Source organism: Bos grunniens, chromosome 18 (assembly GCF_055505025.1).
Source record: "Bos grunniens cultivar Pamir isolate PY7600 chromosome 18, Bosgru_T2T1.0, whole genome shotgun sequence".
Lineage (NCBI taxonomy): Eukaryota > Metazoa > Chordata > Mammalia > Artiodactyla > Bovidae > Bos > Bos grunniens.
The window spans coordinates 36233576-36246004 of record NC_141182.1 but is presented as its reverse complement, the minus strand read 5'-3'; the positions used below and the strand labels follow the sequence as shown (position 1 = coordinate 36246004).

The 12429-nt window shown below is 43.0% G+C and overlaps 1 protein-coding gene across 1 annotated transcript in view; it reads right to left on the bottom strand.

Annotated features, from left to right (window-relative positions):
- Window positions 1–12429, bottom strand: part of LOC147353474 (cadherin-1) — a 72638-nt gene that overhangs the window by 6508 nt on the left and 53701 nt on the right. The window contains exons 4-11 of the mRNA XM_086351462.1: window positions 11651–11794; window positions 11369–11524; window positions 10282–10426; window positions 8538–8713; window positions 8135–8263; window positions 6784–6966; window positions 4917–5161; window positions 1612–1757 (exon numbers count right to left, since the gene is read on the bottom strand). Of these exons, the coding sequence (XP_086207588.1) occupies window positions 1612–1757; window positions 4917–5161; window positions 6784–6966; window positions 8135–8263; window positions 8538–8713; window positions 10282–10426; window positions 11369–11524; window positions 11651–11794 (1324 nt within the window). The remainder of the gene's footprint in view (window positions 1–1611; window positions 1758–4916; window positions 5162–6783; window positions 6967–8134; window positions 8264–8537; window positions 8714–10281; window positions 10427–11368; window positions 11525–11650; window positions 11795–12429) is intronic.

Here is a 12429-nt window from a genome sequence, read left to right as displayed (position 1 = left end):
AATCTGTGCTCCTGATGCAGGGTTCACGGGTTCAATCCCTGGTCAGGGAACTAGATCCCACATGCCACAATTAAAAAGCTGCACGCCACCAGGAAGATTGAAGAGCCTACATGCAGAAACTAAGACCTGATGCAGCCAAATAAAGAAAGAAAAAAAAAAATCCTCATCGCCCTCTATTCATTCACCCTCTCTGAACTTCCAAGGCTCTTAGGGTCATTATCACAGAGTTGAACCTTTTAAAATCACTGCAAATCAATTTTCAAGCAAAATTTGGAGATTTGTACATATTTCTGTTTGTATTTCTTTCACATCTTGACATAGCACTTGGTAATACAAAAGGAAGGTCCTCAAGGAATCATAGGGAAAAAAAGCCCAGAGGAATATATCTCAAATCCATAAATATTTATACCTGGGTGGCTGTAGTGATTTTTTTAACCTCTTCAAAAAATTGTGAATTAAAGAAATTTACCATTTTAACCATTTTAAAATGTACAGTTCAATAGTGTTGGTATAATCACATGCTGTGAAACAGCTCTCCATAACTTTCTCACAAAACTGAATTCTGTACCCACTAAACAATTTCTCGTTTCCCCTTCCAGTTCCTGGGAACCACCATTCTACTTTGTCTCTATGAATCTGACCACATTAAAATCTCATCTAAGTGGAATCACACAGTATTTGTCATTTTGTGACTGGTTTATTTCACTAAGCACAATGTCCTTTGGGGAGAGAGAGGGAAAGAGACTTAACCAGAGGAACTAGCAGTTCTCTTTAACAGTAATTCCGCTTCTGAATATCTATCTGAGAGAAACACTTGCCCCCAGAGGCATGTACAAGGATGTTTACTATCATTCACAGAAATAATGGAGAACTGGAAACAATCCTGGTGTTTTTTAATGTGTGAACGGTTAAATTATGCTATATCTGCATAGGGCTTCCCTGGTAGCTCAGCTGGTAAAGAATCATCCGTGTAACATTTTACTGAAAAGAGGCAGATCTACAATGTGCCAAGATAGATCTCTGCGTCTTCAAGGCATATGTTCAAGGGAAAAAAATTAAACACGCATATGATAATAGTTTGTTTTGTAATAAAAACAAAAATAGGCTATAAATCAGACAGTAGTTTTATAATAAACCATATTTCCATATGTATATAAATGTATTCGAATACACAGAGTCTGGAAGGAGCCACACTTCACTAATGGTGATGATAATATAAAGAAATGGCAGTCCTTACAGAGCATAGAATAGGTTAGCAGGCACCCTTCCAAACACTTCTACATAAATTTAAGCTAGATAGAGTATTATCATTTTGTCGGATAAAAGAAGTAAGAGACATAAAAATTAGGTAAGAAATTCAAGTTCACACAGGTATTAAGCTTTGGTGCTAGGATCTAAGCCCAGGCCGTCTGGCTCCTATGGAGTTACAGAGCGAGTGGTAAAAAGGAACTTCTGCTTGACCTAAATTCGTGCACTTTGGACAATTATTTTGAGAATGCTTTAAGAATGAAAGAAAAAGAAAGAACTCATGCCTCCAAAAGGACAGGGGCAAGGAGGTAAGCTATTTAGGAGCGGGAGACGGCAAACACTCGATGGTAGGGGCATCCTCACCATTGTCAGTGGCTATAATCAGGGCCGTGTACGTGCTGTTCTTCACATGATCGACATCCTCTCTGTCCAACTCAGCCCGAGTGGAAATGGCACCCGTTTCTGGATTAATCTCCAGCCAGTTGGCAGTGTCCCTCCAAATCCGATACCTGGAAAGACACAAGCTCTGGTTTAGAACAGGAACAGCAAACAGCAGATGGCTGAAGAAGGTGAAGGTTCCTCTTTGTTGATATATACTTTGCTTCCCTATTTCATTAAAAAACAAAAAAATCACATCTATAGAAATTCTACCAGAAAGGTTTGAGGACCATCCACATACCCTTCATCCAGATTCACCCATTGTCAATATTTTGCCATATACATAATTGGATGCACATATAGACATAAATTCTTGTTTTGCTAAACCATTTGAGAATAAGTTGCAGACACCATGTTCCTTTACTGATGAATACTTCAGTTTGTTTCCTCCTAATAACAGAGGGATTCTCTTATATAACTATAATTTGATTTTCAATTTCAGGAAACATCACTTCATACATGGTACATATTCAAACTGTCAGCTTCCTCAGAACTGTCCTTCACAGCATCCCCACTCACCCCTGCCCCATTTAGAATCTAATCCAGGATCGGACACAGCATTTAAATGTCAGATTTCTTTCTTTTCTTTATAAACAGTTTGCGGCCATGTTTTTCGTTTTGTTTTTAATTTATTTACTTGGCTGCTCCAGGTCTTAGCTGTGGCACTCAGGATCTTTTGTTGTGGTGCGTGGACTCTCTAGTTGCTGTGTGCAGGCTCATTAGTTGTGGCACTTGGGCTTAGCTGCTCTGCATGTGCCAAGTAGGATCTTAGTTCCCCAACCAGGAATTGAACCCATGTTTCCTGCATTGCAAGGCTGATACTTAACCACTGGACCACCAAGGAAGTCCCAGACATCAGATTTCTTTAGTTTCTCTCAGACCAGCCCCCAAAGGGTACAGTAATTCTCAACTGGTCACAATATGGCACCCAGCATCTCTGCCATGAGCATTTGGAGATCTGTGTTGATACAGTGACTTGGAGATGTGTTGCACTATTGGCATTTAATGGGAAGTGCCAGGGAGGGTAAAGTTCCTTCTGGTCCTACACAGTCAAAAATAAATAAATAAATAAAAATGCCAAGAAAATCTTGTTAAGCAGCATCTTATTAGGAATACCAGAATCAGAAGAAACATAAACACGAGAAACAGATACACTGCCCAGTTACCTGTCGAGGTCATGGAAAGGCTCAGAAAGGGAAATAAAGAAACTGAAGGAGGAAAGGGTCCTAGATAATTGTGGACTTATCCTCAGGACCTAAGAAGTGCACAGCAATGAACTACATATACAGAGTGGTCTTTATTCCAGGGGTAAGGGTCTCTGCAAACATTATTAAGACTTGATCCTTTAACTTCCCCCAAATAGATGCTTTGAACATCTGTTTCGCTACCACAAGCTAAAATATTAACATAGCCTGGAAAACATAGAATCCCAGGCTTTATTTCCAAAACAAAAATCCTATAATATCACGTCACTAACACATCTAGCAAAAATAATAAGTACTTAATAATGTCTGTTGTATGTGCAAGTTTCTCTATTTGCCTCAAGGATGTTTTTTATAGTTGGATTGTTTGACTCTGTCTTCAAACACATTACAGTTGGTTGATTTGTCTCTTAATTAATATCCTTAATCTATGGAAGATTAAGACCTTCGCCTTTTTGTCATTATTTGTGAAGAAACCCAGTCATTGGACATAGAGCTCCCATATTCTGTATTTGACTGACTTCTTCCTTGTGGCATTTAATTTGTTCATTCTCTGCATTGCATCTAAATCAGACCTAAGGCTTGATTAGATTCTGTTTCAGCCTTTCTTGTCTCAAATATTTATCACATTGAGTGGCACGTCGTATTGGGCTGTCCTTGCTTTTTCAGTAGATGTTGACATCTATCAGGAGGTTTGGATGATCCCAGCTGAGTTCCTCCATTAAAAACTTCTCATTATCCTCAATCCCATTGCTTCTAGCAGCTGTGAGGATCACTACCTGGAACCTTCACCCGGTCCATCCCGTACCATGCACACGCACAGTTTAAAGGTATTTATGAGTCATTCCAATCAGGGTGCCAGGATGACCTCACTTCCCAGGATAACCTCAAAAATTGAGGTTGCACTTAAACTTTTTGTTCCATTTACATATAATAAGTTACAGGCAATGATACTAGAATGCAAACACCCCTCCCCTAAACATGAATATGCTCAGTTAATCACTAAGCCTGACTCTACTCTGGATTTGCATAACTTTTTCTTAGTAGTTCAGAGCATTCTGACAGTTTCCTCTAAAGTAAATATTAGTCTCTCTCTGAGAAGAGGAAGTGGGCATACTGATCAAGGTCTTTGTTATCCCTGGAAAACATGCCCTTGCTAACAAGACCCAGACGTGCCATGCTTGGATTTGTGCTGATAGTCTTCCCTTTGTGCCTCCACCATTGTCACACTGGAGCACCAAGCATGCAGTCAGACCCAGCCCTCAAAAGAAGAACGTTCTTTTTCATGCATGGCCACAAGGGCATTGTTGTAGGCGGATTTGTCTGTGTGTTTTCAACATCTGTGGCTGTGATTTACATTACAGAGGTATCTTCCAAGTTAGAGGAAAAAAAGAAACAGTAAGCTACTTTCAACACGGTGCCATGTATATAAATTAAAACCACATTCCTATCATACTTTGAGAGAGAAGCACAGTAAATCTACAATGGCTGACTATGGAGGAAAGAAAAGGTGTGGGAAATGGGGGCAAAAGGCAGGGAAAAAAAAAAAAGCCAGGGACTTCCTCAGTGGTTCAGTGGTTAAGAATCTGCCTTCCAATGCAAGTGACACAGTTCGATCCCTGGTTGGGGAACTAAGATCCCACATGCTGTGGGGCAACTAAGTCCATGCACCCCAACTAGAGAAGCCCACACAACGCAGTGAAAGATTCCACATACGGTGTATATGTATGACTGAGTCCTTCACTGTTCACCTGAAACTATCACAACCTTGTTAATCAGCTATACCCCAAAACAAAATAAAAAGTTAAAAAAAAAAGAGAGATTCCACATGTCCAAAAAAGATCCTGTGTGCTGTGACTAAGACCTGATGCAGCCAAATAAATATTCAATAAATAAGCAAGCAAGTCAAACAAGATAAAGGTCTTACACAGACCAACAATGATAAAATGTCATGAACAAAATAGTTTATACACATACATACGCACACACCCAGTTGCTCCACGTCTATGGAAAGCCCCTCACACTTACGTGATCTTCTGTTCCATAAATGTGTCTGGCTCCCGGGCAGTATAGGATGTGATCTCCAGGCCCACGCCAAAGTCCTCGGGCACTTCCACTCTCTTTTGAGGAGGCACAAAGATGGGGGCTTCATTCACATCTATCACATCCACAGTGACGGTGGCTGTGGAAGTGGGGAGAGTGACTTCAAAGGGGGCCACATTTGTCACTGCCACGTACAGGATGTACTGCTGCTTGGCCTCAAAATCCAAGCCCTAAAGAACAGAAAAACCAAGTTAAATCCTTTTTGGTTAGCAATATATCAGTGGTTCTGAAATCTGGCTGTAGTAAGAATTAACTTGAGGGACTTCCCTGCTGATTCAATGGCAGAGGCTCTGAGCTCCCAGTGCAGGGAGCCTGGGTTCAATCTCTGATTAGGGAATGAGATCCCACATGCCACCAACTAAGACCCAGAACAGCCAAATAAATAAAAAAATTTTTATAAAGGAAAAGAATTAACTTGAGAACTTTTTTTTTGGCCATGCAGCTTGTGGGATATTAGTTCTCCCATCAGGGACTGAACCTAGACCCTTGGCAGTGAGAGCACAGAATCCTAAGCACTGGACTGCCAAGAAATTCCCTTGAGAACTTTTAAAGAAAACAGATGCCTGGGTCCTAACCCTAGAGCCAGTGAATAGGAATCTCTGAGGCTGGGGTCTGGACGCTGGTATTTTTAAAAAGCTCCCAATGACTAATATGCAACCAATTCACGGTGAGGTCCCCAGGAAAAGAATAAAGATGAATTACATGAAATCTCAAGTGGGAAGCCTCTGTTAATAAACATAGCCCACCGAGTCATTTATTAACCCAAGACTAGTAAGAATGTTCACATCCTAGGCTGACAAGCTGTTTGTGTGGCAGCGGATAGATAGACAATGCTGCCTGGTCATCTCTTTAAACCCAGTAAGTTTAGTGGCAAAAATACGAAGTTCAGAATCAGTCAGCAGCAAGCTCAAATCCTGCGAGGACATTTCCTAGCTGTGTGATTTCAGCAATTTAACCTCAGGGTCTGTTTCCACACACATAAACATGTAGGAAAAGAAACTATCTCACAGAGGCACTGTAAGGAATAAACTGGAACTTTTATGAAGGACCTTGTACATGAAAGGAACTCAATACTACCTTCTTTCTTTTTTTGACAGAATAACATGAGAAATCCTTGACATCAAATCTTTAGTGGGAGAAAAGACTACATACTAAGTGATTCAGAAATGAAGCACCCCCTCACTTGCTCAAGGGGAGGTCTGGGGCTAATCTTGGGATTCGCTAACTTTTTGACTAACTTCAAGAAAGAAATCACTCAGCTTCTTAGGGTTTGAGTTTCCTAGACGTTTTTCACAGGCATATCTGTCCCACTTCTAAAGTCATCTGGCAAAATAGCAGTAACCATAAACCATTTTTCTTCTCATCAGCAAAACAGTTGTGGGAGATGGGCAAATGTTTCAGAGAAAGAGTGTATTAAAAGAGACGGATATGTATGGCTAAGTCTCTTCACTGTTCACCTGAAGCTACCACAATACTGTTTATCGGCTATACCCCCATACAAAATATACAGCTTTTTAAAACCTGTATTTTTAAAAATGGTATTTCCTGGTAGTCCAGTGAGTCCTAGGCTCTCACTGCCAAGGGCCCAGGTTCAATCCCCGATCAGGGAACTAAAATCCCACAAGTCATGAGGTGTGGGCCAAAAACAAAAAAAAAATGGTCCACTGGCAACTGGGAGAGCCATCTACCCCCACTCCACCCAGGCCACGCCAGGCTACACTGGAGAAGGCATCAGGGACAAGGGTCATTGGCTGGGTGGTCAATTTCTGCATCTTGCAGGAACCATACAAACCTTAGCTGTTTTCAGAGTGCCTTCATTGGTGACTGGGTCTGTGACGACGATAAATTGCTTCTCGTTATCATTTAATACTGTGTAAACAGCCTCCCATGCCGGGGTGTTGGGGTCGTCGGCATCGGTCACTGTGAGTGTGGTGATGGCCACATTAGCCTCGTTCTCAGGCACCGACCCCACGTACTGAGGAGCAAAGGAAAAGATGGGTCACTTAGGATGTACTCAGACCCAGCAGTGGAGCCAGAACTCAGGGGTCTAAAGGAGTCCTTTCTTGAGCCCAAACTTTGAGAAGAGTCTGGGAGAAGTGCCCACTCTACGAGCACGATCCTTATTTCCTGTCAGTGGAGCAGCCGGCACTTAGGTGCCCTGTGGGTACCTGAAAGAGCCAAGGCCTTGCCTGTCCACACCCCTCAGCACACTCTGGCCCAGTTGCTGACACTGTCGTTTATCCCCTACTCTCCTCTGCTCCCATTGCTCTCAGTGGTACCAGTAATTTTCATAGAAGTCTGGCCATTATAACCTCCTGCCCTTTGATAACATCCCACTGCACTTAGGATACATCCTGAAGTTCTAGATTCATTTCACAAGGTTCTGTAAGAGGCAGTTTCATTTGGCTCACTACACTATTTTTCAGTTCTTGCTATGCAGCAAGCTTTCTCTTGATTTGGGGCATCAAACTGTCTGTCCGAAGCTTCTCTTAAACTCATAAAACCTAGGCTAGAGTGGCAGACACTGCTGTCTACTGAATATCCATTCTCCTCTTCTTCTCTAACATTAATACATGGTTGATGGCAGCAACATGCCCAGATAAAATACTGTATTTCCAGTGTTCTTTTGCAGACAGCAGTAGCTAATGAGAGATAAAGGAAATTTATGGGATGGGTCTTCACAGAAATAAAACTTGACTTCTTCAGGTTCTCAGTACTTTCTTCTTGACTGCATTTACTAAAATTACATACAATAATTAGTTGTCTAATGTTTCCCTAGCTAGACTCTTAAGCTCCATGAGAACAGAATTATTGTCTGCTGTGTTTGTGATAATATGCCCAGTGTCTAAGACAGTGCCTGGTATAAACCCAGAGGATATTTATTCAACAGATAAAACCTGGTAAGATCTGCTACCAAGATGCCCAATATAAGGACATGGATTCAGGAGGTGCATTTTGCAACTCAGAAACATAGGCCAACAGGCATCAGGCTGAGGATGACAGACAACTGGCACCTCGACCCGCTTGCTCTTTAGCCTGAAGTTGACTCGTCTGGGAAAAGTTACCTAAGGGTTCACCCCTGAGATACTGGGAAACAACCAAGGACCTTTCTTTGGAGACTGTCTAAGAAGGGGCAGGGTTACCGTGGTTGGGTTGAATCTGGGAGCATTATCATTGGTGTCCAAGACTGTGATCACGGCCGTTGCAGTTGTGCTCAAGCCTTCGCCGTTAAGGTCTGCTGCTTGGACCATCAGGGTGTATGTGGGAAAACTCTGCAGAGATCAAACACAGCTGAGTCAGGACCCACAGCTACATCAGGTCCCACCCAGCTCCCAGCAGAGAAACAGATTACTTTTTCATCTGCTTAAATGCCAATAACTCCACCGGCCTGTCTGGCCTCAAATCTCCAGACAAACCCTGAGATGCAAAGCTCAGACCATCACCATGCTAAATGGTGACCAGCCTTGGCAGAGTTTTGCATCATCCAGGAAATCGGGTTAATGTGTATTTGCCCTCCACACCCTCTGGATCCTCCTGAGCCCTGACCTCACGGTCCAGCCCGGTGGTGAGCACACTGATGACGCCTGTTTCCTTGTTGATGGTGAACATTTTGTTGTGCGGCAGCATGGGATCTTGGGCTAGGATTTTGTAACCGATGGCAGCGTTGTAGGTGTTCACCTCGTCATCTATATCTGTGGCCGTGACCTGCATCACAGAGGTTCCTGGAAGCAAAGAAGATTCGTTTCCAAAATTCTGACCAAAGTGCTAGTGGAGGAAGAAAGCATTCTACCAAATAAATTAATGGTGTTCCCAGAACCCAGCTGGTTCAACTGAAACATTTTAGTTCAACTGAAACATTTTTGCTCTGTCTCATACACTAAATGAATAGTGCATAAGAGAGGAAAAATCCCAGAAATTTCCACAATTCGCTTCTTAGCCACATTTCCACCTGAGAGAATGGTCATCTGAGATCACTGCCTTCAAGGTGAAAGGAAATATTTATAACATTTGTGACAAAGCACTAGTTACCAGGATACTGAAATAACTCTAAGAATCAATAGGCAGGGAATTCCCTAGTTGTCCAGTGGTTAGGATTCTGTGCTCTCACTGCCAAGGGCCTAGGTTGAATCTCTGGTTGGGGAAGTAAAAGTCCCCAAACCAAACAGTGGGGTGGGGAAGGGTGACAGAAGGTGGGGAGAAGGAGAGAACCAAAAGACGAAAGACAAAAAGCCCAAGAGAAAAAAAAAAAGGGCAAAAGACTTGAACATATAAGTTGTAAAGAAACCCAAATGGTCAGCAAACATACGATGCTTCTTTATTCCATTAATAATCATAGAAATGCCATTTTACATTACACTGAGATATAATCACATACTCAACAGACTGGCCAAAAAGAAGTCTTACAATTTCATGGCGTATATTGCTGGTAGGAGTGTAAATTGGTTCAACCACCTTAGAAAACTGTTTGTCACTGTGTAGAAAAGTAAGCAAAACAAGGTGTTACCCAGTGTTTAGTACACACATCAGAAAAGATGAATGAAAATAAGGGAATAATTATCACAAAAGTCAGGGTGAAAGTTGCTCAGTTATGTCCGACTCTTTGTGACCCCATGGACTGTACAGTCTAGGGAATTCTCCAGGCCAGAATACTAGAGTGGGTAGCCTTTCCCTTCTCCAAGGGATCTTCCCAACACAGGTCTCCCGCATTGCAGGCGGATTCTTTACCAGCTGAGTCACAAGGGAAGCCCATGAAAGTCAGGGTAGTGGCTGCCTTCAGGGGATAGAGAGAAAAATGTGATCAGGAAGGGACTGTACAGGGGCCATAAACTACTAACAAGATCTGTTAACTTTTCTTGGCTGCACAGCATGGGGAATCTTTAGTTTGAACTTACACTCCCTGCATTCGAAGTGTGGAGTCTAAACCACTGGACCACCAGGGAGGTCCCCAAGGATCTATTTCTTAATCAGGGAAGGTTATTCTTAAACTGCTCTTTATTTGTTTATTTAGCTGCCCCAAGTCTTAGCTGTGACATGTGAGATCTCTGGAGTATGGAATCTTAGCCACTGGACCACCAGGGAAGCCCAAATTGCTCCTTTCTTAAGCTGGGCTTGAACATTTTCCACATGTTTCTGTCAGGAGGATATTTTACACACACACTATCTTCCAAAGAAGTTCTGCGCCTATGAAAGGCCTGACCCCAAATGCCAGCCCCAACACTTGGGGAAGGGGGGCAGTCCAAAGAATCTAAATTGTCTTGGTGGGTGTTGAGTTCCTCATGGCTGGACACACCTGGAAGAGCGCCTTCCAGGACAGACCCCTTGAAGACCTCCTGGGTGAACTGGGGCTTGTTGTCATTCTGGTCGGTCACAGTGATCACAATCTCCATAGGCTCTTCAATGGCTTGTCCGTTTGAAGACACGGCATGAGAGAAGAGCTGCAAGAGCCAAGTGAGGGTTACTCGGGAAGAGGACGTAGGAGAAGTGGTCCGATCAGAGCAGCGTGGGCTCCACTGGACCCCACTCTCTTCCACTCAAGTAAGGACTCCCCAGCACAGAACTTATCCCACACATGTGCTGCTGCTTCAGTGAGGTCATGGCACTGGTTAAGACCATGACATGGGAAGACCCATGGGCTGAAGAACACCAGGTCAAAGGCCCCATTGCCCACATGGGGGCTGAGGACCAGGGCTAGGAGATAAAGGTGGAAACCTGAGACTCTCTGACTTACTCCAAGCAGTGTCAGATCTGCTCTGGACACTTGAGTTTAGGGTTTCCCCAAGACCTTTCTGCATTTGGCATGAAGGCATTACCTCCCAACTTCCCTGTTCTCAAGACCCAGAAATGATTTTTGTTCTCCAACATCATCACCAGCCTCTGCCTTTGTGTCATCATTGTTGTTTAGTAGCTAAGTTGTGTCTGACTCTTTGTGACCCTGTGGACTGTAGTCTACCAGGTTCCTCTATCCATGGGATTTCCCAGACAAGAATACTGGAGTGGGTTGTCATTTCCTCTGCCAGGGGATCTTCCTGACCCAGAGACTGAACCTACGTCTCCTACATCAGCAGGCGGATTCTTTACCACTGAGCCAGCAGGGAAGCCCATCTGCCTTTATGTCAGGGACTTTTAATCCCAAGAATAGGTTGACATCTTGGGTCTAAGATCATGTCTGATACCTCGAGACTCTCTCCAACTTTATTCCTAACAAAAACAGCCCCTAGTTTTTCCCAGGTTCTCCTGTCATTTCTCCTTATTGACAGGTCTAGACAAGTCAAGCTCTTCAAACGTCCAGAGCATCTGATCTACGACCAACATGAGTTGACCAAAATATTTTGGAAACATGTAACCCCATCATTAACAAGCTTCTAAGAGACACTCACAATGTACTTGGCAATCTGTTCTCTATCCAGAGGCTGTGTCACTTTTAACCATCCTGTTTCTCTTTCAATAATAAAAACACCGACAGGGGGTGTATCAGCTCCTTGGCCAGTGATGCTGTAGAAAACTTGAGTTTCTTTCTCCTTGTTAGATTTGATCTGGAGACAAAGCAGAGAGAGATGAATGAGCAAGAAAGGATCCTGACATTGGTTGTTTCCCCTTTCTCTCCTAGGTCCTTCTCGGCCAAATTCCCTCCCAGAGAAATAGGGAACTTCCTTCTGTACCTGGACCAGCGACTTAGGAAATGGGCCTTTCTCATTTTCTGGGCAGCTGATAGGAGGAATAACCCAGTCTCTCTTCTGTCTCCTGAGACCATGGTGGGGACCAGGAAATGTGAGCACTTCCGTCTGGGTTCCAGAGGGAGAGTCCTGAAAGGAAAGAAGTTGAGGAATAAAATGGGATCATTTAGGCGAGATGATACAGGCTGAACAGTTCAAACTACCCAATAAGAATCTCCAGTCTTCTGAGAGAAGGACATGGTTTCCATTTAGTAACAAACGAAACAGCCAAAACAAAACCCAATGAACCCTTTACCATATCACCAAGCTGGTTTCCTCTTTGGATCTTTCCTGGTGTCCAGAGTTCAGGCAATCATGCATACAAGATTACAGGGTTTGAGGGTTTGACATTACATTATGAATTATATCAAGTCCACATTTCACACCCGTGTTGTTTTGGGGTTGTTTTTTGTTTTTTGGCTGCATAGCATGCAGGATCTTAGTTCCCTGACCAGGAATTAAACCCTCACCCTCTGCAGTAGAAGCACAGAGTCTTAACCTCTGGACCACCAGAGAAGTCCCAACATTTGTCATTTTTAAAGGACATTATGCCCCCAATGACTTAATATCAGAGCTTATGCAACAATTTGATATCCCAGTGTTTTAAATTTTTCCTCTTATATTTTTCCTAGGGATACAGGTCTCCAAAGTGGAGTTAGCCTACAGAATAAGTTTTAGGAACTGATACTAAGGATTACTTTGTGATCAATACTAATCCCTTAATC